The 26,728-nt window shown below is 36.5% G+C and overlaps 1 protein-coding gene across 2 annotated transcripts in view; it reads right to left on the bottom strand.

Moving 5' to 3' along the window:
- Window positions 1-13,834, bottom strand: part of si:ch73-61d6.3 — a 33,129-nt gene extending 19,295 nt beyond the window's left edge. The window contains exons 1-3 of one of the 2 annotated variants that reach the window (XM_001341168.9): window positions 13,443-13,834; window positions 3,846-4,611; window positions 510-671 (exon numbers count right to left, since the gene is read on the bottom strand). In XM_001341168.9, coding sequence (XP_001341204.3) covers window positions 510-671; window positions 3,846-4,598 — 915 coding nt within the window. In that variant the 5' untranslated portion in view covers window positions 4,599-4,611; window positions 13,443-13,834. Of the gene's footprint in view, window positions 1-509; window positions 672-3,845; window positions 4,615-13,442 lie in introns of both variants that reach the window. The other variant, XM_005166908.6, reaches the window with a different exon arrangement.
- Window positions 13,835-26,728: the final 12,894 nt, after the last annotated feature.

The raw sequence follows: 26,728 nt of genomic DNA on the forward strand, positions 1-26,728 counted from the left end.
AAAAAATTCTGTCATCATTTACTCATCCGTTACTCGTTTCAAACCTGTTTGACTTTCTTTCTTCTGTTGAATTCTGGAATTCTGGAATTGAATGCTGGAAATCTGTAACAATTTACTTCCAAAATATTTACTGTTTCTTTTATGGAAGTCAGTTGTTACAGGTTTTTAACATTCTTCAAAATATCTTCTTTAGTATTCAAATGAAAGAAAGAAACTTATAAAGGATTTGGAACAAAGTGAGGGTGAATAAATATTGAGTAAAAGATCATTTTTTGGATGACTATCCCTTTAATAGACTATAGATAGATACTGTAAATATATGTGCACCTAAATATATGGATTTAACACCGCCAGGATGCTTGTTGTTTGCTTTAGCCAGCAAAAAGCTGGACTCCGGACGTTCATTTTTCATCCTCTCAGGCAAGACACTTCATGTAATTATGATCTGGGTGTGCCATTTAATTAGTGACCGTGTGTTTCCCAGACTAACTGGTAATAAGGAGACTCACCCAGTCCTCCACATCTCTGCCCTCCGTTCCTGCCATCAGAGGTCGATCCCAGTAGATGTTTGGTTTGCCATACTGCCAGATCTTACTTCTGGTCCTGTAGGAGAAAAAGGCCGCCACAGCCAGAGCCACCATAACCATGAACCCACAAACCATCGCAACAGCCTGCGAAAGACAAAATGACATTGTTAAAGGGATAGTTTAAACAAAAAAACTCTCCCTTAAGGGGTTAAAAACCTTTATGAGTGCTGAACCCAAATGAAGATATTTAGAAGAATGCTGAAAATCTGAAACCATTGATTTCCATTGTAGAAAAAACAAATACTATGGATGCCAATGGTTATAGGTTCCAGCTTTCTACAAGAAAACAGAGGAAAGAAGGAAAAACAGATTTGGAACCGATGGAGGATGAGTTAATAATGACAGATGTTTCGTTTAAGGTGAACTACTGTATCCCTTTAAGCAGGGTACTAATTAGAGATTATTTTACATTATATTTAGAGGTTACTGTCGGTCAAACTATACTATTACATGTCAATTTTTTTTTTATCAGGCTACATGCAGATATAAACACCTATTTTAAAAGAAATGTGTTTTGTAAATACTTAAGATGTCTATCGGTGCTCTAGAACTGACAGTTTATATATTTTTCCTAGCATTATTTAGCACGATTATGCATTCAAAATGGTACGAACCATTATGGGGGGTCAAATCTATATTTATATTAGATATATTTTAATTATGGCGATGCAGTGGCGCAGTAGGTAGTGCTGTCACCTCACAGCAAAAAGGTTGCTGGGTCGCTGGTTTGAACCTCGGCTCAGTTGACGTTTCTGTGTGGAGTTTGCATGTTCTCCCTGCGTTCGCGTGGGTTTCCTCCGGGTGCTCCGGTTTCCCCCACAGTCCAAAGACATGTGGTACAGGTGAATTGGGCAGGCTAAATTGTCCTTAGTGTACTTGTCGATTCGTTTTGTTACGAAATACAGATTTGATTTGTTACAGTGCTGCAGATTTTTAATGATTCAGTTCTACATGGATCAAAATATGCTGAATGTAGGTCACTCTCAGTAGATTTCGTGTTCATTTTAACTCTACATACATTGTGTTAAAGCCTGGTTTAATGATTTGCTAAGCCAGATTAGTGTTTTTTCACTTCAACAGAGTTAATTTTTAAGCGGCCCGAGACCACCTCATTCACAGGATCTCATTCAAACTGATGGATTCTGGTGAGGATTTGAGCACAACGTTTATGTTCATAATGTGCCTCAACTGACTTTTACATTTACTGTTTCCTGCTGGTAAAACACAGTAAACAATGTTGGGTTCCACTCAATTCCTTTATGATGTCCTAACAACAATTTTAAGTGGATTGAACATAAAACAATTAGGTTGTCCCAAAAAAACTAAATAATTGTGTTGTTTCAACTCATTTTAACAAACAGTAAAATAAGTGTTTTGAGTGAATGACTAGTTCAATCTGAGCAGCATCTTCTTTTGATATGTTTTGCCGTTTAATTAAATAGTCTTGTTGCTTGTTGTCTGGGTTGATCTTTAGTTATTCTCAAGAAACTGCAGCATGTTTTTAATCAACATTTGATGCTTTCCAGACACAAACGATTCCATTTTCTACTCAAAAAAATTATGTTGACCCTCTAACACTACTTTCTATTCTATTTATTATTACTATTCTACATCTGACCTGCTATTATTACTATTCTATCTTTTTATTAATACAAAAGCTCTGATATTATAAAACACCTCCAATCTATATTTATTCTACCTCATAACAGTAATCAACGTGCTCTGCGCTGGACTTTAGACCTCCTCTCAGCTGGTCTATTTAACAGTCTGTTCTAGTTTCCTAAAATAGCAACGTGTCAGCATTGCGCCCCAACACGCCTCCTTTTTTAGACCAAAACGCCTATAGGCACATATATGAGCGCAAATGCATTTGCTATTTAAACAGCGTGGTGCAAAACGTCAAAACGACCCTTGTGTCCAACTGAAACTAGCAAACAACAATTGGGACGCGCCTTGCACCGCATTGTGCCGGGTTTATGATAGGGCCCTAAGACTGAAACTGACTGTGATTAAGGATGCGTTCTATCATTGAATTTAATGATTTTATGCTTGTTTCTGTATGATTTTTTTGAGGTGGACAACTTTAAAAGTCAGGCCCTGTTACATTTTATAAGTGAAAATATGCATTTCTGGTAGAACGTCCCATATACTTCCTCTTGTTGAACAATATAATAGGAAGAAGCACTGTGAAATTTTTCTTTGTTCTGTAGAAAAATGACTTGGAAAATATCCTAAAAAATATTTGAGTCTGATAAGAGAGCTAATAGCTTTGCTTCGTCAATTTTAAATTAGAAATTAGGCTTTTATTGTAAGTAGATAATAAATATATAATAAAAGCCTAGTTCCTAATTTTAAAAGCATTTTGATTAACAGACTACATTTTTATTTTGGTTAAATTTAAAAATGTACCTAAAAATTTTAACATTCTTTGTGTGATTATAAATACATATTTATCAAATGTAGGTGTATATTTAATAAAATTGAAATCTATTTGTTTAATTAAATCAATTTCTTGTATTTTTTATTATCAAAAGAACAGTTCACCCAAAAATGAAAGCTGTCATCATTAATCTCCACCAAGCAGCTTGAACTTCCATATGCCATATTTAATATGTCTATGAATGCTTAATGTTTTATGTTTATGTGAATAAAATTAGCCAATCATAAAGTAAGATGTCTCATCAGGACACATTACATTTTTGATCCCACTTTATGATAAGTGGCCTTAACTAATATGCACCTTTACTGAAATTAATTACATGTATTTGTTGCAATGCACTTATTGTGTGAATACATGATTATACATTGTACTTATGCTTGATCAAATACCTGCATGTAATTACATATGTAATTAATTTCTGTAATACCATTTATAATTACACTGTTGTCCATCCCTTACACCTTAACCCATCCTTAAACCTACCCATACCAACAAACCTGTCTCTAAACATACTCATATTCCACCTCAAGAGCACCAGTGTTGCAGTGTTCTGCAATGCATTATGAACACAGTAAGTACATTGTATTTATTTTTTGACCAAGTAGTTAAGGCCACTTTATATAAAAAGGGATTTTTTAAATAACATCTTTATGGGATAATATTATATTTATTGCTAAAATAAGTTTGAACTCCAAAATTGCACATGCTGATCTGAAATTATGGTCTGTCCTGATCCTTTGATTTTAGACCTTAGCATTAAACATGAATTAACTGCAGACTGTAATGACATGCAAACATCCTGTAGCTTTAAATAGTACCTCCTGAGGGTCCACGTAGCAGTAGTGGTACAAGTACTGGTTATAAACTGGAAATCCGGCCCCCATTCCTGTCACACTGCTGCCGTAGAGGTTCTGGCACATCATGAGCATGGGGTTATAATACGAGCTGCTGGAGCTTTGAGCCATAGGGTTCACTCCTACGATGTACACAATGTTTATAATGCCCTGAATCACCGCCATTATTGAACAGACAACAAGTACCGCCAGGAAAAACTTCCGGCTGCGGAAAGTGTTTGTTTTGGAGAAGCTGGCAGCAAAAAATCCCAAAGCAATGATGAAGTTTATTGCGGCGACGGCGATCATGCTGGTTTTCGCAGAGTATGGGGTTGGATATGAATTATAGTAGCTCCCATATCCATATCCACTTCCGTATCCACTTCCATATCCATAGCTTCCATATCCACCGCCGTATCCGTACCCACTTCCATATCCAGGATATCCAGAGCCATATCCATATCCATACTGCATGTCCCAAACCAAAGTCGAGGCCACGCAGGCGAAGATACCCAAACAGAGCACAATGACGGTTCCTATCATAATCTTGACGATTCCTGGAGGGGAGAACCATTTGTAGAAATGCTGAGGAACCTCTTCGCCAACATAGTAGGATCCTGGTGGAGCAGGGTAGGGGTCGAATTCACTCCGAGGGTCCTGGAAGCTCCCCGGGGGTCCAAAGCCATTGGATGGAGGTGTGTATTTAGGAGGACTGTCGTAGGGTTGTTTCTCAAACATCTCTCAGTGCAACCTGCTGAAAAAGAAAGGCAGAAACATGAAAAGCATCACTCGGGTGCAAATTTAGCTTCAGTAGGTATTATAGACTTATACCCCTTTTTACAATGTGTAAATTAAGTTTCTGATGTCCCTAGGGTGTGTACTATATTTGAAGTTTCAGCACAACATTTTGGTGACTGTCGCTTTAAATTCAAATGAGATTGTGCTCTTTTTTAAAAGAGGGTGGAGCTGTAAATGCCTGTGAGTCAGCATAGTGGCAGACTCTAAACTGTAAAGGCTGATTTATACTCACATCGCAGACCTCCGCTGTGTGCACACGCACCTCGTGAAACGGACAGGGCTTTTATACTTGAAGCTTTTGCCGTTGAGATATTTTTGTCAATGACAGGGGGTGATCAAAAGAAATTGACCTTAAAATCAGATTGACAAACATAGAAGTAGGAAGTTTTCGGAACTACTTCATATCAATAATATTGTTCGGGATGTTTTTATTTTTTAAATATTTTTGTAAATTATTTTAATGATTATAAAGATTTTTAGAACCATTCAAGATTTTTTTAAATTAAACTTTGATGCATCACTTGCTTTTGTTCATATCTCGGACAGTTCTGCCTATTAAGTTTATTAAAATATAGATGACAATAAGGATGTCAAAATTAAGTGTTTCTTCGGTGCACCGCAGACAATTTGGTATTGTTTCAGTAATAATCATAACCGGTTTTTATGTCCTGAAGTCATTTATCACATATGCGCTATATTGCGGTAGCTTACTGTGGCGAGGGAGGCAAGCGCAAGCAATTAAAATGCAGAAACTACTTAAAAACACAGAAGCTCTGCACAATTCACTGCGTGTGTGTTTACTGGACATTCTTTCACCGACACTGAAGTTTACAGCAGAAGCCCCTATTACAATATATAGAGAAACTAAAAGTAAACTTCATCTCTCGCGCTCTCTCTCTCTCTCTCTCACACTGTGGACATCTGACCTGCTGGCGTAAGGTATTGTTTATTCTCCTCTCGCGACTGTTATAGATCTACATCTGAATACAGACATGAGCGCGTGTCTGCAGAGCAAGTTTTCTATCATGAATCAGCTGTGATCGCCACTGAGAGAAGGATATTTTACGTTTGTTTATTAATACTCATGTTGTTCTGTGCACGTACTTTAGTTTTAAAAGGTACAGTTCAAATATCTGACTGTTTGTATTAAAGGACAAAATTTAATTACAAAAAATATATTTATATTTATAAATTTTAAAACAACAATTCTTATGCTGTGAAGTAAAATATAATTGTGCATGGAACGAATTGATAATACACTGTGATATCCAATTGAACCGAATCGATGGCTCAGCTGGGTCAGTTGGCATTTGGCATTGGTCAGTTGGCATTTCTGAGTCTGCATGTTCTCGTGGGTTTCCTCTGGGTGCTCCGGTTTCCCCCACAAGTCCAAAGACATGCGGTGAATTGGGTAAAGATAAAATTGTATGTGTGTGAATGAGTATGTATGGATGTTTCCCAGGTATGGGTTGCAGCTGGAAGGGCATCCGCTGCATAAAACATATGCTGGATAAGTTGGTGGTTCATTTCGCTGTAGGGTTACCAGATTAATAAAGGGACTAAGCAAAAAAGAAAATGATTGAATGAAAGAAAGAACATGAATTTTTTATTCATGTAAAGTGTTATAATGGGTGATTTCAAGTATTAATTTCAACAAAGATAAATATATAACAAAATTAATTTAAAAAAAATTCTGCCCTAAAAAAATAATAATTACACTAAAATATTAATTACATTAATTATTTCATTTAAAAAAGAAGATTGTGCATAAATGTATTCATGGATGATCTGTCTCTTTAAATGTCTTAGGTCAGCACATCTGATATGACATCAATTAACACACAGGCCAAAGTGACGTTACCCAAAGCCACAAGCCATAAAACCAGTGTGCTGAAATAAGTGTGCTGTTTATCAGTATGAGGTGACAACAGAGAGAAGAGTGGAGACATCGGCACCAGGGATCAAGTCTGTCCACACAAAGCCCCTGTTTACAGACCCGACCGTGGGAGTTCAACTCAATCTCAACCATTGTTCAGCACTGACTTTGAAATGCACAGATTTCAGTTCCTGCCAAATATGCCGTTTGTTTAATTTCAGATCATATGCTCGAGGGTGGGGTCACGAACAGGGCAAAACCAGACATGTGCATCAAAACTACTCGACCAACAACTATAAATGTGCCACTTTAAGCAGGTAATAAGCTGCTTACAGCCAGATGTAATCTTAGTTGTACGTTCATGTTAACATAGAAACACATTTATAATTAAATGTTGCACAAACTGTTTTTTAAGACTATTTTTTAACCATGTTTAAAATTTAACATAGCACAACAATTCCTGAAAAGTTATTTTATATATGGATCAAAGACAAAACAAAAAAAAAGAAAGAAAGTAGGAAAGAAAGTGTAATACTGCAAAAAGTAAACACTGTCATACATTTTCACCATGATTTACAAGAAAAAACTAATAAACAATATGAATTGTCACCTTAAATGTTAGTACAATGCCACTATCCTTCAAACCACTAGTTTTTACAGGTTGCAACATAGGCTCATTCTGATAACGTAGCCCTATATACATTTTTGGAGATCAAAAAATATGTAGCCTGAGAAACATATGGCTGCATTTCGTCTTTAAAACTAACGATACGGGGCGGTATGACGCTTTTCCTGTTTTCGCTTACCAGCTGAACAATTGATATCTTTCTCACTGTTACCAGTTTGTCCTGTAGCTCACCATGTAAAGTGGCAGACTTGAGATGCAGTGAGTTGACCACGATGATGGGGTTCGAGTGCAGCAAAGAACGGTTTCAAAAAGCATGTAAAACAAAAACAAAAGCCATAAAATAAAATAAACAAGTAAATAACAGGATGAGAATGAGGTAAAATCTGAAAACTTGGTAAAAATCAGGTGATGCTTTTCTTTTTGTTTCTCTGAGTGCTTTTGAAAACACTATTGGTTGGGTTTAGGGAAGGAGCAGGGTGGGTCAGTTGATCGGCCAGTCGACATCGACCTCTAGTGGATATACGCAAGAACAGCAGGCGCGAATGGCATTCACCAGAGAAATCTGATATCTGAAAATGCATACACAGCGAGCTCTGGTGAATCTACGCAAGAACAGCAGGCGCAAATGGCACTAACAAGAGAAGTTTGCGTTCTGAAAAAGCATACACAGCGGACTCTGGTGGATTCGCGAAAATAAAAACTGCAAAAAACTTAGATCCTGGGATGTATTTGGTGATCTCCAGAAATGCATATAGGGTATGTTTTCTTGTACACATTTGTTTTTAAAAACATAAAATATCAAATATATTTTATATATTTACAAGTCACAATTCTATTAGTTCTAATCTTTTGGTAAAATCCAACATTGCAATATATTTTTATTCTGCGATTATTTATTGCTATAGGAATACAATTTCACTATATAGGAAATTGGATTCTATATAGAAGTGCATGAAATATAAGAAACTATTAACAAGCATAAAGAAATTCAATTAAAAAAAGATAGCAATTAAATAAACAGCATTTTATTGTTTTCAGAGGAGTCGATCTGTATTCAGGTATATAGTAATTGAATAATTAAATGTAAAATAATACCTCATAGTTGTTGTTTAAGCATTCATTCAGCTATTTTCTTTTCGACTTAGCCCCTTTATTAATCTGGGGTCGCCGTAGCGGAATGAACCGCCAACTTATCCAGCATATCCAGCATATGTTTTTTACGCAACAGATGCCCTTCCAGCTGCAACCCATCACTGGGAAACATCCATACACACTCGTTCACACACATACACTACGGTCAGCTTAGCTTATCCAATTCACCTGTACCGCATGTCTTTGGACTGTGGGGAAAGCAGAGCACCCGGAGGAAATCTACGCGAACTCGGGGAGAACATGCAAACTCCACAGAGAAATGCCAACTGACTCAGGTGAGGCTCAAACCAGCGACCTTCTTGCTGCAAGGCGATCATGCTACCCACTGCGCCACCGTGTTGCCGTTGTATAATGAATTCAATAAAATTGGTTGTTAATAATTTGTCAAAGCTACAAACGGTCTTATGCCTGAATACTTTAAAAACCTTGACAAAGTCAGAGGTCTAAAAAACCCTTTCAAAATGGTAAATTATATTCCACACTCAACATTGCAGATGTGAATATTGCAAATGATCACATTGCGATATCTATGCTGAAATGATATATTGTACAGCCCTAATATAAAACACCTTGTGTGGTTGTTATATTTTATATATAATATTTTATATTTAATAATAGTAAAGTAACATTAGCCTCTTTCACACATTCAGACCTTTCCGGAAAACGACAATTTTTTGGAAAGGTCTGTATGTGTGAACAGGCCCTTTTTGAAAATACCGGTAAATTCATTCCAGCTATTTTCCGGAAAGAGACGTTGTAACATTACAGGTAATTTGCCGGAATACTGCTCTTTGTAAACGCAGAAGGAAGATTGCCGGAAAGAGCATGTGCACATCTAGAACGTGCTGACGTGAGACGTCTACTTTAGCCAATCAGAACAGTCAGACGCATTCATGTCTGTGCGGTTTATGGGAAAAAAAAAGGCTTTGAATATTTTTCCAGACACATTTAGCTGCTAGATGTTAGTCAGATAATGTTTATACTGTATGTTCCTTCTTAATGCCAACTGTGTAAATAATTATCGATAGTATGCTTATGATAAGCTGTTTTTAGTTTACCTTCAAGCTCTGCTTCCTTCAGTTGCTTGATGCGTCGCGTGTGCCTGTGAAGCAGCCTGTGAGCGCTAGCACACACACATATCATGTTTGTAATGTAGTCAAATGTTTACAAATACAAGCCCAGCCGTTTAGAGGTCATTTCTGGTTAATGATTTCAGAATTTACTGCTATTTTGGAATGAATGTGTGAACGGTCTTTTCCGGAAAAATTCAGTAACGTCCTCGCCTGTAAACTATAATGCAGGGCTGCACGATATTGGAAAAATCTGATATTGTGACTTTATTTTTCTGCGATAAATATTGTGATTTGAATAATTACACAAGATACTTCGAGTAGATCTATTTGATGCTCTTCTGTATTCAAGTCCAGAAGTGTGGTTTATTTATAAACTAATTTCGAGACGATCACATGCTTATGATCAACATGGCTTTGTAATCAGCTGTAATCAGATTAGATGATTATGGAAGTATTATAAAAACCAAAGTTTTTTCACTCCAGTTATCTTTGTCTTGAAGTTCCCCCCCTTCCACCCCTACTTCTCACCCTTTTTTGCAATAGGGTGACATGGTGGCCTAGTAGCCAGCACTGTTGCCTCACAGCAAGAACACCACTGGTCCAACCTCCTATCGGGCCGGTTGGCGTTTCTGTGCAGAGTTTCTATGTTCTCCTCATGTTTGCGTGGGTTTCCCCCGGGTTCCCCGGTTTCCTCCCAACGTTCAAAAACATACACCATAGTTAATCGACTAAACCAAATTATCACCCAAGACAGCCCTAGTTTACACTTCTCACGTGGCGACAAGCAGGGGAGTTCTCAAGTCCTAACTGAGCTCAAACTCTCCTCTCGACCTTCTAATGGGAGGGAGCCCCGGGTTCAAGGATATTACGGGACAGCATGCCAATTATGCTCTATTGATTAGTGTGAACTCTTAGAATGATATAACAGCAATGCAAAACATGCTTTCTTACTTTGCTTTGTCTTGTTTCTAGTCCAAATATATATATATAAAAAAAAGTCTTAAGAGTTTTTTTCTAAAAACATACAAAACAATCTGCCAGTGGGGTAATATAATTTTGTATTTGCTTTAAAATGTACATATTTGGACTAGAAACAATTTATTAACTATAAAAATCTTAAAAAGTCCACATAAATACAGTAATTAAAAACATCTCTTTAACTCCTGGCCAACTATAATCTAGATTCAACATTGCGTATCTTGCGATGTGACTATTGCAGATGCACACATTGCGATATTGATGCTGAAATGACACATTGTGCAGCTCTACCATAATGTCATAAGTCAAAAGTGTCATATTTTCAACAGTAATGTCAACGTTTTATTACAGTATATAAAACCAAATATTAAAAAAGGATGTATTTTTTTATTAAAAATGAATCTTCTGTCTCAATCTGCATCTCCAGCAAGCGTGCAAAACTTCAGCAACAGAAGAATGCATACTACACTTTCAGTCGCTGGCCAAAACCTAGATAAGCCAAGATTTGCGTGGTTACTATGAGTTCACCTACTACCCAGAGCCTCCCCCAACTCCTCTCCTTTGTTACAGCAAAAAGTCAAGGCTGCACTCTGTCTGCGCCTGGTCACCATGGTAATAAAGGCCCGAGGTTAAAAAAAAGAAAGGTTTGGGCAGAAAAACACAAGAGCTTCACTGTCTGGCCCACTCTGGAGAAAGGGGGAGCCTACGCTGAAAGATACAGCTATAGAGATCAGGTGTCCTCATGAGAATCCTCTTTAGTATTGACCAACATGACACAGTTTTGAGTATGATTAAATAATGAATCTTTTGAATGGGCAACAATAGGTGTGGTTAAGGGAAAGACACCGCAGGTAATTAGGGTAAAGTTATAGTTTTACCTACTTCCCAGTTAATGGATTGCTTTAGTTTTCTTTAGTTTAGATTACTTCATTACTTTAGTTTCACACACTTTACTTACCCAGTTGATGGATTACTTTAGTTTAGTTTAGATTACTTTTATTACTTTAGTTTCACAAATTTACTTCCCCGGTTGATAGATTACTTTAGTTTAGATTACTTTACAACTTTGGTTTGACCTACTTTACTTCCCCAGTTGATATATTTCTTTGTTTTCTTTAATTTGGATTAGTTTATTACTTTAGTTTCACCTATTTTCTTCCCCAGTTGATAGATTACTTTAGATTCACCTACTTTACTTCCCCTGTTGATAGATTACTTTAGTTTAGATTACTTTATTACTTTAGTTTCACCTATTTACTTCCCCAGTTGATAGATTACTTTAGTTTTTTTTTAGATTACTTCATTACTTTAGTTTAACCTACTGCACTTCCCCAGTTGATAAATTACTTTAGATTACTTTTTTTACTTTAGTTTCACCTACTTCCCCTGTTAATGGATTACTTTAGTTTAGATTACGTACTTTCTTACTTTAGTTTGACCTATTTACTTCCCCTGTTGATAGATTACTTTAGTTTTGATTACTTTACTAGTTTAGTTTGACCTACTTTACTTTCCCAGTTGATAAATTTCTTTGTTTTCTTTTATTTGGATTACTTTTTTACTTTAGTTTCACCTACTTTACTTCCCCTGTTGATAGATTACTTTAGATTACTTTTATTACTTTAGTTTCACCTACTTTACTTTCCCTGATGATAGATTACTTTAGTTTAGATTACTTTCTTACTTTAGTTTCACCTATTTACTTCCCCAGTTGATAGATTACTTTAGTTTATTTAGTTCACCAACTCATCCAGCACACGTTTTTACGCAGCGGATGCCCTGCGTAAACCTACGCAACCCATCTCCGGGAAACATCCATACACACTCATACACTACGGACAATTTAGCCTATCCAATTCACCTGTGCCGCATTTTTTGGACTGTAGGGGAAATAAGAGCACCAGAGGAAACCCATGCGAACGCGGGGAGAACATGCTAACTTCACACAGAAACGGCAACTGACCCAGCCGAGGCTCGAACCAGTGACCTTAGACAGCACTACCTCCTGCACCATTGCGTCGCCTATTCTTCTTCTTCTTCTTCTTAAATTAGATAATTAAGCATAAAGTAAAATCTGAACACAGGATGATTGATGTTGGGTTCAAATATCTTACTTTGTTTTGACAGATTAATTTTAGGAATCTCTTGATCAATTCATAATTCAAAAAATGCTGTGAAATGTCATGTAAAATGTATTTTTTCACAGCTTTTTGTTGTATAATGAGGCAAAGTACAAAATATATCTTCCTAAAAAGACTAATAAGAACTGCTGTGAAAAAAGAAAGGAAAAAAGAAGGAAATGACCTTTAAAATTTGTAAATCTCCAAGCTCAATTTAATAAAGAGTGATAAAGAAACAAAGATAAAAGAGTAAAAGATAAGAGGGTGTCTCAACAGGTGATTCACTCTTATTTTAAGGCTGAAACTCTTACAAACTGATCTATAACGTATCACATCTGAATACAAGAGTACTTTAATGTGTTTACATAGTAAATGGGTCAAAAATATAAGACGCATTAGATTGCTAGGGTCAAAATGGTATAATCCAGATAATAGCCCAAGTAAAAGTATATTTGAGCAAATGTTTAATGATGTACAGTATGAACACTTAATAGCTTAAGTGTATTTATCGATTCATTTTATATTTTGCAGTTGAGGCTCATCTAGAGAGAATTATCATAACAACAATAAAAACATGGCTGACAAGTTTTTCTTACACTTAATGAACAAAAACACAAACTTACAACCCCTTCAGTATGTCCTAAAAAGTATAAAAATTTGATCAGTCCATTAATTCACCTCTGTTCTGTACCCCTGACTGAATTGAGAGTATCCTTTTTTTTAAACAAGACAAAAAGAAACTACAGTTACCCCAAACGTAGATTACTAATATTACAAAAAGCCATCATAGTTTACTTTGCTTGACAAAGTGCTTGAAAAGAACTGCTGAATGTGTCGATAACTAGTTCATATTTGTATTATTCACTAATTTCTTTTTAAATAATACTTGTTGAAACAGACAATTATTGATAAACGACTACATTGTGGGTTATAAAACATATAAGAACTGTTGTTTACCTTTTTGAAACTGCTTCACCAGAAGAAATTGAGATCCTTTTTATTATTATGATTTTCCCAGATTCTTCTTCGTCTTCTTCAAATTCAGTCTCACCCCTGGCAGACGTCTAGGACACCAAATAAAAGTTTTTAGGTAAAGGTGTTTTTTGTTGTTGTTCTTGTTGGATGTCCAGATCCCTTCACCCTCTCTCTCTTTCTCTGTGTTGTGTGTTAAAGCTCTCCGCTCCACCTGCTCCTGCATGCAGTGAAGCACATCTACATTTGCCTGTCTGAATCAGAAGTCTGATTGTTTGAGCTCACTCCTCTTGACCCCCCTCAAAAAGGTTGTGGGTGGAAATGCATGAACGGCTGTGAAAATAAACTTCCTTCAGAACAAGAAGTTTACTCGATCTAATCTTGGGACGTGACTGGTGCGTAGTTTGTCAAGACAGGTTCAATCCCATTGGGCGAGATTCACAGGTGGGCGGGACGTTACTGTAAATCAGTAGCTTGTCCACTTCGAATTTTGGTGGATAAAATATTTACTTCACAAATGAAATTTTGATTCAAATGATTGCTTACCTAGCGATTTAAGTCAGAAGAGAGTGCTAGATCATTTTACTTCTTTGGTTCGAGGCAAGCACACTCAAAATATTACCTGCTTGTTCGAACTACATATGTTAAATGATTTGAAACTACACAACTGTTAACTGAGGGACAACTTAATTTATGTTTAATCCACTTAAGTTTGTAAAAACGGTTAAGGTAACTTAATTGATTGCACTGTAAAAGTGATATGATTGATTAGTCCGGCCAGCATATGTTTTAGTTAATTGTAACTTTTTAAACTAAGTTAATCATGTTTTAAGTCAGTTTCACATAATAAGTTCAATGGACTCATAAGGTTAATTTTATTCAGCTTCAAAAATCTAAGGCAACGGGATTTTTTTTACAGTGTAATGTTAAGACAACATGAAGAAATTGTGTGGAACCCAGCATTTTCAGTGCAGATTGTCTTCAAACGCTTACATTACATTTTAATTTATCATAACATTATCTAATATATTATAATTAAATTATTTAATAGGATGCTTCAGGTATGCATTTATTGTTTGTAGTTCATAGTTGTTTTATGTGTCCACTTTTTTCTTTCTAATTATTTTTATAAAAAAAAAAATTGTTAAATTATTTAGATACAAAGTCATTGAATATATCAGGGGTCTTCAGGGGTGAAAGCATAAGTATATCTGTGCTCGTATGACCCTAAACCTCATGGTTTAATAATTATAAACAACTGTATTTATATAGTTTTATTTGTATGTATATATATATATATATATATATATATATATATATATATATATATATATATATATATATATATATATATATATATATATATATATATATATATATATATATATATATATATATATATATATATAAAGGTACTCGAGCTGTCACAGGGGTGATACCTTTTCAAAAGGCACACATTTGTATGTTGGTACCTCAATAGTACCTAAAAAAATTAAGAGGAGAACTTTTGTACTTTTAAAGTAATAATTTGTACACTTGAGGAATTAATATAGACCTTTAATGTACGAATTTGAACCTTTTGTACCACCCCAGTGAAAGCTCTTGTACATGTACCTTTATGCAAGTGTATTTATAGTATATTAGATATTTAATTAAGCATAAAGTAAAATCTTAAATCTGAACACAGGATGATTGAAGTTGGTTTCAAAATTTTTAGGCTTTGTTTTACATACTGATTGTGTGAATTTCTTGATCACTTCATAATTTGGAAAATGTTGTGAAACGTCATATATTTATAACATAAACTTATATATCAAATAACATTTAATTTTTCAGCTTTTTGTTGTCTATATCTACATGTTAAAACTGATAAAGAGTGATAAAAGAAGCAAAGATAAAACAGTAATAGATAGGAGAGCGTTTCAACTTGAGAAACTGATCAGCAGGTGATTTACTCTTATTTTTACCCTTATTTACTTTTATAAATGTATATCTGTAAAACCGAACAGTCAACTTTATCAAATGAAATGAGTGTAGTTAACTCAACATTTACTGGAAGTTAAATCTACTCATTTGAGTTTTAAACTCAGTGTTAGTTTTGAACTAATTAAATTAATTAAATACCCAATTACTTCAACTTTTGCAGTTATTTACTCAAATGGGTAAGGTTCACAGTACTGATTAGAATTAGTTTTTGAACTTAAATGGTTTGTTGCAATAAATGGTTTGAGTTACCTTAACTTTTTGGGTTTTACAGTGTATTTGCATTTATTTATTTATATACTGATCAAGTATAATTTTGTTAATTCCCTTATCTCTGTGAAAAGTTATAACATAGTTAACACCAATTGCATTGAGTGGTTAAATAGCGCTATCTCGCGCACAATAAAAGTATTGCATGCGAATGAGCTTGAGTGAATTGTGTTTAGGAATTAACATGGTGCAAAGTGTTCTGCTGTACATACTTAACAACTGATTGGATATTTGCAAATTCACTACGATAACTAATGTATATTAAAATATGCTAGATATGATTCCAATAAATCCCGCCTAAACTAAAGTTTTCAGTGAACTAATATGCTAAAACAAACCTTAGTAGACAAACAACTGCAAACAAGGAATTTAATCCTGGTAAACATTCATTTGACAACTCCTCCACAAAACAAGTGTAATATTTTATATAATTACAATTTAAGGTCAGATTTGTTATATTATTTAGCTAAACCAAATATACTGTTGAACAAAAATATTTTCTAAAGACATCATGTGGCTAAAGAAGCATTTAAGCCTTAAATTTCATAGGGAATTAGATGAATATTAAAATCACATCAGTTCTTTTGAACTTGCATAATTATTTTTTAACATGACTATAATAACATCCGTTAGCCAGATATATATATATACATATTTGCTGTTGTAGCTTATCTAGACAGATTTAGCATAACAACAACTACATGGCTAAGTTACTTTTTTTTGTACACTTTACGAACAAAAAAACAAACTTGCTACCACTCCACTATGTCCTTAAAAAAGTATAAATATTTGATCAGTCCATTAATTCACATCCGTTCTGTACCCCTGGCTGAATTGAGAGTATCCTTTTATTAAACAAGGCAAAAACAAACCTGGGAAAAAAGTGGCAGATTTATTTGTTTTGGTTTTCAAATATTAATAAACACTCACCGAGCAAAGCTTCTTGTCGTGGGAAGATTGCTGAGCTGAGACACACTTGGGGAAAATACAGAAAGTGCTTCTATTTTTCTTCAAATTTTAATGCAAGAGGAATTTCCCCAGCAGAGCACATTTTGGGGTAAAAGAACTTTATGACAGACGCATTTGGGTGTAAATAGCTTAGCGACTGAGAAAGCTGCATGTTAAGTTAACACAGAAAAGAAAAGAATTGAAGATGAAGGACAGAATCGATTCAAAATTCCTATAACCATTAGCAGAAACTGTAGACGATTTAATTTTAATTTAATTTATTTTTGCTCAATCAAAATTTTGTAAAATAAATAAATGAATAAAATATGAAAAAAAATCTGCAGATTGATTTTGAGAGTAGAGCAGCTGAAAATTAAACAAATAAATAATAAAACATGTGTGTGAATGGTGTATATGGATGTTTTCCAGTGATGGGTTGCAGCTATAAGGGCATCCGCAGTGTAAAACAAATGCTTGATAAGTTAGCGGTTCATTCCGCTGTGGCAGCCCCTGATGAATTAAGAGATTAAGCCGAAGGAAAATGAATGTATTTCGTTTATTATTAAAGTTTATATTGCAAATCCAAGTATCCACTTATTTGGTAAATAAAACTAAGTCTAATATAAAAAATCCACTAAATGAGGATGTAAATATATGCATATTATTTAATAATATTAGTGAAGGTAAATTATGGTAAATAATTCACCATGTGCAACCATCACCACAGTTAAAAATAAAATGTTGTTATGTGTTTAGCCTCATATTAACAAAGGGTTTCTGTAATCTTATCTTAAAAACTCCTGTAAGTTTCTCTTTTTAAGTTTTAAGTTTTTAAAAGAGAGGAAAAATGCAATTGAATGAACGGTGAAATAAAGTAAGGGAAAAAAAAAATATATATATATATATATATTACTAAGTATACTTGAAACACCCAGGCAGGTGTGTTGAGGCAAGTTGCAGCTAAACCCTGCAGGGCACTGGCCATCAGGAACAAGATTGGTGACCCCTACTTTAAGCTGTATAGAAATGTCTTGAAAAATATCTAGTAACATATTATGTACTGTCATCATGTGGCAAAGATAAAAAATAATTATTAGAAATGAGTTATTAAAACTATTATGTTTAGAAATGTGTTGAAAAAATCTCTGTTAAACAGAAATTGAAGAAAAAACTTAACAGGGGGAGTAATAATTCAGGGGGGACTAATATGCTACTAGCCGGCATTTACAGTTCAATTTTTAAAGAGATGTATCTATAATTCCTAAATGCCCTGTAGTATTATGTCACTAGTACAGCTTGGGTGATTATACAGCCGTTTGGGAAAGTGATTTTCATTCTGAGTACCTATTCATTTGCATTGAACTGTATTTTGATCACGTTTATGCATGCTGTGCGTGTCACCGAAGCGCTTTGTAGCACTGAAGTCAATTACTAAAACAAGATTAACACAAGAACGAATATCAATGAGCTTGAGATGAGACAGGTTGTCCAGATCACAGCACCCACTCCTTTCAGCTGACTGAATAGATCGACGTTTTCTACTTTTTAGTCACTACGCAAGGTTGTCAAAGATGTTTCTAAAGCAGATTTTTAGATGAAATCAAGGTAATTTAAATGCAAGTACCTGGTAGCAGCACTTCGAGGGTAAAAAAAACCCCAAAACATACAGGCAATACAAAATAATACCCATGTCTCCTGGAGATACACAGAGGTTTTATGAAGTCAGTTTCTGCAAATTATGATGTATTGTTCATCAAAACGATATTTTCTTGCTCATCTTGGATACTGCAAGCTGCAAAATACTGCAAAAAAAAAAATGGATCAACTTAAATGAATCACTTAAAACAGTAAAAATGTAAACGTACAAAAAACGTCAACATAAGCTCATTCTGAAAACGTACCCCTATATACATTTCTGAAGATCGCAAATAATGTAGATGGAGGTTTGTATGGCTGCATTTTGTCATCAAAATGAACGCTGCAAGGTGGTATGATGCCGTTCTTTTTCTCACTTACCAGTTGACCGATTATCTCCGTATGGACGGCTTTCCCGCTGTTACCAGGTTGTCTGGTAGCTCGACACATACTGTATGTCGGCGGACTTGAGACACAGAGCAGAATTGACTGCAATAACAGGGTTGGAGTCCTGCGAAGAACGGTTCCAGAAAGCGGGTAAGACAAAAGACAGAAGTCAAAAAATAAAATAAAGTAAATAGCAGGGTGAGAATGTGGTAAAATCTAATAACATGGTAAAAATCAGGCACCCTAGAGGGCTTTTCTTTTTCTGGAATGCATTTGAAAACACTGCGTTTGGGTTTAGGAAAGCGGGTGGGTGGGTCAATCTGTGCTTTTTAAGAAACTATTGGTTGGGTTTAGGGAAGGGGGAGGGTGTGGGGTTATCTGTTGATTGGTCAGTCAGTCAATTGACAGTGCCCTCTGATGGATTTAGGCAAGAACAGCAGGTGTAAATGGCACTTATGAGAGAAATTTGATATCTGAAAAAACATACACAGCGGCCTCTGGTGGAGTCGCAAAAACAAAAACTGCAAAATAAAAAAACGTAGCTCCTGGGATGTATTTGGCGCTCAGCAGAAATGTGTATAGGAGTATGAAATCAGAATGAGCCTGGGTTGAGAAACTTGGTAAACTTAAAGTAATTTGTTTAAGTCTTCAAATTTTACATTACATTTAATGAGTTATAACTGTGTGACTCCGTCTCTCCATCATTATTCAAATCAATATGAGGACTGTTTGCAAAGCCAGTGATTTGATGATGATGATAATAATAATAATAATCATAATGATAATAATGTTCTACAGTGCTCAGCATAATTGAGTTCACCCCATTTTGAAAATGAATATTTGTACTTTTTTCTCAGTAAATATAGGCAATGTATTTTGGTGTTTTTAAACAAAACAGATTGATTAAAGATATACTTATGTAAATAATATTTTAGTCACTAAACATATTTAGAAATAAAAAATTGATACCATTAAATTCAAACAAAATATAGCAAACAAATTACAAACTACAATATATATATATATATATATATATATATATATATATATATATATATATATATATATATATATATATATATATATATATATATATATATATATATTTTTTTTTTTTTTTTTTTTTTTGCTTCTCTTGATTTTCCTAATTTTTAAATTTGTATTTAATATTTTTCCATAACATATAAAATTTGGGTGTACTAGTTTTCGGACCGTTTTCTTAAGTTATTTTGTCCAGATTTGGCTTCAGTCCTGACTAATATAATGTATATGCATATATATAATATTGTAAAGCTTCCTAATAAAAATATGAATTTAAAAGACAGATTTGTGAGGAGTGTACCTATATATGCTGAACACTGTCTATATAGTTTAAAACATTTGGTTTCTTTGACAAATTTTGCTTAAGATCTCAATTTTATTATTATTATTATTATTTTACTCTAAAAGTGCCAGTAGCCATTGACATTAACATTACAGTACATGAATCACCAAGAACATTTTTTAATGTACACTGAAGAAAAGAAGTCATCCACATCTTGGATGACCTGAGGGTGAGTAAATTAATAGCCTTTTTTTTTTTTTTCATTTTTGTCTGAACAATCTCTTTAAATTTGTTCTGCCAACCATCTTAATGTACACACGCAGAGAAGAGGAATAGATGGATGGATGAACAATGAACGTGAGAAATAAAAGCACTTTTACAGGCTTTTATTCCTGCAGTTACAGGCTTGTTCAGAGTGGCCTAAAAATACTGTCCATTACATGGTTAACCGGGAGTAATACTGGAACTGCTATTCTGGGTTTGCGTCCCACATCCTGCGTCATTACTACTGCTGTTAGACAAAAATGGACCAAGTGAAACATCAGTGCGTTTGAACTGGTGAAGAATTCAGTAACACTTTACTAGAAAAGAGTGTTCATGACACCTTTATGATCATTAATGTTCCTTACCTCCACAACAGTGGTCCAAATTGAGTTTGTCAATAAATGTCATCAAATATAATGACTTAATGTTGAACAATTCTAAAGTAACATTTATCTGTGATGTATTAGACATTACGCATTACATCATGTCAGCATTATTTACCTATAATCAATTATCCCTTACCTACGTATATTACAAGGATGTTGAATGCTTGATTCTAATTGGCTGATGAGCATGCTAGCATATCTGCCAACACTTTCTTGGGAGTCTCTTGTATTTTCATGTATTTAAATAAAATAAAAGGTTTAGCCTATTAAAATCAATGGCCTATACAGAAATTAAATAAAGCTATAAAATCTACTTCACTTTTAATTGTATTTGCATATTGATCAAAGTTACTAGTTATTTAGTGAAGAGCAGCATATTAATCTCTCATTGTTTTGTTTGAGATCAGAGGTGTTAATGTAAGAATGCACAGACCTATAATGAAGCATTCGATTACTTTAGTAACTGTTTGTGCTCATTTAAGAGAAAATTAGTTGTGTTTAAAATAAAACAAGAAGGACGGACATGTTTACATATTTTTAAGTGTATTTGTCTGTTTAAACACACACCCGAATCTGAGCGGAGAAAAAAATAAAAGAAAATTAAAGCTGCAAGCAGCGATGAAAGGGACCTCGCACCCGGGCTCACCGCTGCCCGGTGACGTTACGATGACAGAGAACAGCGAACAATAATAATTTAAGCCGATATATAAAAAAAAAATCTAAGAAAATCACAGATTTATGCCAAACTTCCTCCTGTCAGCAGGTGGCGCTATAACTGTGACTTAAGATTGGCATGTAGATGTCTTAAGGAGAGGAAGCTTATCAACCATGTGAAGTTTCAGGCACATGGGACATTGTTTGGCTGACATATAAGCCAAACTACCTTCTGCCAGCAGGTGGCGTAATGACTGACTTAATATTGTTATGTGGATGTGTTCAGGAGCGGACTTTTATCAACCATGTGAAGTTTCAGGCAGATCAAACATTGTGTGGTTGAGTTATAAGAAATTCCTGTTCCATGGCGAAGCGTTGAGGTTTGTCATGCCACCACAGACACGCCCCTCAGCAAAAACTCTAGATCTTCACAATATATCATCGCTAGAGCTTGCAGACGACACCACTCTATTTTGGTGCTGATACAGGAAAGTTTGTGGGAGGAGTTTGTTACAGTGTCAAACATGTAATTTCCTGTGGCCAGCAGGTGGCGCTATAACTGTAACTGGATATCGGCACGTAAACCTGATCAGGTCAGGACTGTTATTAAATGTGTGAATTTTGAGGCAGATCGAATATTGCATGCCAGAGTTATAAAGACTTCCTGTTTTGTGGCGAATCATCAAAGTTTGCGAGGCCGCCACGGACACGCCCATCGATGAAAACTCTAAAGCTTCGCAATTTAACATCACCAAGGCTTTAAGATGACAAAACCCAATTTTGGTGTTTATCAGATAAAATCCCTAGGAGGAGTTCGTTAAAATACGTCTGAAAATGGCAAAAGCGCCACTTTTTCGCCACAGGAAGTTAAAAATATCCGACTTCCTGTTGGGTTTGAGATATAGCTCCAAGAGACTTTTTCATATTTTTTGCCATGTTTGAGGTGTGTGCCAATTTTTGTGCATGTGCGTGATTCGTAGCTCGGGGGCTCGTCCGTTTAATTTTTCTAGGTGGCGCTGTCGAGTCATTTTGCCATGCCCACTTCAATATTGTTATGTGGATGTGTTCAAGAGATGACGTTTATCAACCATGTGAAGTTTCAGGCTGATCGGACATTGTGTGGTTGTGTTATAAGGACTTCCTGTTCCATGGCGAAGCGTTGAGGTTTGTCATACCGCCATGGACACGCCCCTCTGCGAAAACTCTAGATCTTCACAATATATCATCGCTAGAGCTTTCAGATAACACCACTCAATTTTGGTGTTGATACGAAAAAATTTGTGGGAGGAGTTTGTAACTCCGTAAATCATGTCATTTCCTGTGGCCAGCAGGTGGCGCTATAACTATATCTGGATATTGGCATGTAAACGTGTTCAGGTCAGGACCCTTATCAAGCGTGTGAATTTTGAGGCAGATCGGATAATGCATGCCTGAGTTATAACGACTTCCTCTTTTGTGGCGAATCGTCAAAGTTTGCGAGGCCGCCACAGACACGCCCATCGATGAAAACTCTAAAGCTTCGCAATTTAACATCGCCAAGGCCTTTAGATGACAAAACCCAATTTTGGTGTCGATCGGATAAAATCCCTAGGAGGAGTTCGTTAAAATACAACGCCTGGAAATGGCAAAAATGCCACTTTTTCGCCGCAGGAAGTTAAAAATATCCGACTTCCTGTTGGGTTTGAGATATGGCTCCAAGAGACTTTTTCGTATGTTTTGGTGTGTTTGAGGTGTGTGCCAATTTTCGTGCATGTGCGTGATTCGTGGATCGGGGGCTCGTCCGTTTAATTTTTCTAGGTGGCGCTGTCGAGTCATTTTGCCACGCCCACTTCCAAAGCCCATAACAAACGTAAATTTTCGCCACTTCTGAGGCGTGTGCAAAGTTGCGTGAGTTTTCGGGCATGTTTAGCCCCTCAAAACCGCGATTCATTTCGCAGGAGAATAATAATAATAATAATTAAAGCTGCAAGCAGCGATGATAGGGACCTCGCACCCGGGCTCACCGCCGCCCGTTGGCATCAGGATGACAGAGAACAGCGAACCATATTAATTTAAGCCGATTTATATAAAGAACCTGAGAAAATCACTTATTCATGCCAAACTTTCTCTTGTCAGCAGGTGGCGTTATGACTGTGACTCAGTATTGTCATGTAGATGTCTTCAGGAGAATAATTTTATCAACCATGTGAAGTTTCAAGCAGTTCTGACATTGTGTGGCTGAGTTATAAGCCAAACTTCCTTCTGCCAGCAGGTGGCGCTATAACTGACTCAATATTGTTATGTAGATGTGTTCAGGAGAAGACTTTTATCAACCATGTGAAGTTTCAGGCAGATCGGACATTGTGTGGCTGAGTTATAAGCCAAACTACCTGTTGCCAGCAGGTGGCGCTATGACTGTGACTCAATATTGGCATTTAGATGTCTTCAGGAGAGGAATTTAATCAACCAAGTTTTAGGCAGATCAGACATTGTGTGGTTGTGTTATAAGGACTTCCTTTTTCATGGCGAAGCGTTGAGGTTTGTCATGCCACCACATACACGCCCCTCTGCGAAAACTCTAGATCTTCACAATATATCATCGCTTGAGCTTTCAGATACACAACCAACCAAATTTGGTGCTGATATGAAAACATTTGTGGGATGAGTTTATTACTTTGTAAATCATGACATTTTCTGTGGCCAGCAGGTGGCGCTATAACTGTATCTGGATATCAGCATGTAAACTTGTTCTGGTCTGGACTTATATTAAACGTGAATTTTGAGGCAGATCGGATAATGAATGCCTGAGTTATAATGACTTCCGGTTTTGTGGCGAATCGTTAAAGTTTGCGAGGCCGCCACGGACACGCCCATCGACAAAACCTCTAAAGCTTCGCAATTTAACATCGCCAAGGCCTTTAGATGACAAAACCCAATTTTGGTGTCGATAGGACAAAATCCCTAGGAGGAGTTTGTTAAGATACAAAGCCTGGAAATGGCAAAAATGCCACTTATTTGCCGCAGGAAGTTAAAAATATCCAACTTCCTGTTGGGTTTGAGATATGGCTCCAAGAGACTTTTTCGTATGTTTTGGCGTGTTTAAGGTTTGTGCCAATTTTCGTGCATGTGCGTGATTCGTAGATCAGGGGCTCGTCCGTTTAATTTTTATAGGTGGCGCTGTCGAGTCATTTTGCCACGCCCACTTCATTATTGTTATGAGGATGTGTTCAGGAGAGGACTTTTATCAACCATGTGAAGTTTCAGGCAGATCGGACATTGTGTGCTTGAGTTATAAGGACTTCCTGTTCCATGGCGAAGCGTTGAGGTTTGTCATGCCGCCACGGACACGCCCCTCTGCGAAAACTCTACATCTTCACAATATATCATGGCTAGGGCTTTCAGATAACACAACCCAAATTTGGTGCTGATACGAAAAAATTTGTGGGAGGAGTTTGTTACGATGTAAAACATGTCATTTCCTGTGGCCAGCAGGTGGCGCTATAACTTTAACTGGATATCGGCACGTAAACCTGATCAGGTCAGGACTCTTATCAAGCGTGTGAATTTTGAGGCAGATCGGATAATGCATGCCTGAATTATAACGACTTCCTGTTTTGTGGCGAATTGTCAAAGTTTGCGAGGCCGCCACGGACACGCCCATCGACGAAAACTCTAAAGCTTCGCAATTTAACATCGCCAAGGCCTTTAGATGACAAAACCCAATTTTGGTGTCGATCGGATAAAATCCCTAGGAGGAGTTCGTTAAAATACAACGCATGGAAATGGCAAAAACGCCACTTTTTCGCCACAGGAAGTCAAAAATATCCAACTTCCTGTTGGGTTTGAGATATGGCTCCAAGAGACTTTTTCGTATGTTTTGGCATGTTTGAGGTGTGTGCCAATTTTCGTGCATGTGCGTGATTCGTGGATCGGGGGCTCGTCCGTTTAATTTTTCTAGGTGGCGCTGTCGAGTCATTTTGCCACGCCCACTTCCGAAACCCCTAAAACCCAGCCATTTACACCGCGTTTGGTGTGTGTGCAAATTTTCGTGAGTTTTCGGGCATGTTTAGACCCTCAAAAGTGCCCCGATTGGGGGCGGAATAATAATAATAATAATAATAATAATAAAAAACAGAGCAATTCCAATAGGGCCTTGCACCGTTCGGTGCTCGGTCCCTAATTAAAGCTGCAAGCAGCGATGATAGGGACCTCGCACCCGGGCTCACCGCCGCCCACTGGCCTCAGGATGACAGAGAACAGCGAACAATAATAATTTAAGCCGATTTACATAAAGAACCTGAGAAAATCACACATTTATGCCAAACTTCCTCCTGTCAGCAGGTGGCGCTATAACTGTGGCTCAAGATTGGCATGTAGATGCCTTCACTAGAGGAATCTTATCAACCATGTGAAGTTTCAGGCAGATCAGACATTGTGTAGTTGAGATATAAGGACTTCCTGTTCCGTGGCGAAGCGTTGAGGTTTGTCATGCCGCCACGGACACGGCCCTCTGCAAAAACTCTAGATCTTGACAATATCATCGCTTAAGCTTTCAGATAACAACCAACCAAATTTGGTGCTGATATGAAACAATTTGTGGGAGGAGTTTATTACTCTGTAAATCATGACATTTCCTGTGGCCAGCAGGTGGCGCTATAACTGTATCTGGATAATGGCATGTAAACGTGTTCTGGTCTGGACTCTTATTAAACGTGTGAATTTTGAGGCAGATCGGATAATGCATGCCTAAGTTATAATGACTTCCGGTTTCGTGGCGAATTGTCAAAGTTTGCGGGGCCGCCACGGACACGCCCATCGACAAAAATTATTAAGCTCCGCAATTTAACATCGCCAAGGCCTTTAGATGACAAAACCTAATTTTGGTGTCGATAGCATAAAATCCCTAGGAGGAGTTCGTTAAGATACAAAGCCTGGAAATGGCAAAAATGCCACTTATTTGCAGCAGGAAGTTAAAAATATCCGACTTCCTGTTGGGTTTGAGATATGGCTCCAAGAGACTTTTTCGTATGTTTTGGCGTGTTTGAGGTGTGTGCCAATTTTCGCGCATGTGCGTGATTCGTAGATCAGGGGCTCGTCCGTTTAATTTTTATAGGTGGCGCTGTCGAGTCATTTTGCCACGCCCACTTCAATATTGTTATGTGGATGTGTTCAGGAGAGAACGTTTATCAAGCATGTGAAGTTTCAGGCAGATCGGACATTGTGTGGTTGAGTTATGAGGACTTCCTGTTCCATTGCGAAGCGTTGAGGTTTGTCATGCCGCCACGGACACGCCCCTCTGCAAAAACTCTAGATCTTCACAATATATCACCGCTAGAGCTTTCAGATGACGCCACTCAAATTTGGTGCTGATACGAAAAAATTTGTGGGAGGAGTTTGTTACAGTGTAAAACATGTCATTTCCTGTGGCCAGCAGGTGGCGC

The sequence above is a fragment of the Danio rerio genome, chromosome 8, assembly GCF_049306965.1.
Source record: "Danio rerio strain Tuebingen ecotype United States chromosome 8, GRCz12tu, whole genome shotgun sequence".
Lineage (NCBI taxonomy): Eukaryota > Metazoa > Chordata > Actinopteri > Cypriniformes > Danionidae > Danio > Danio rerio.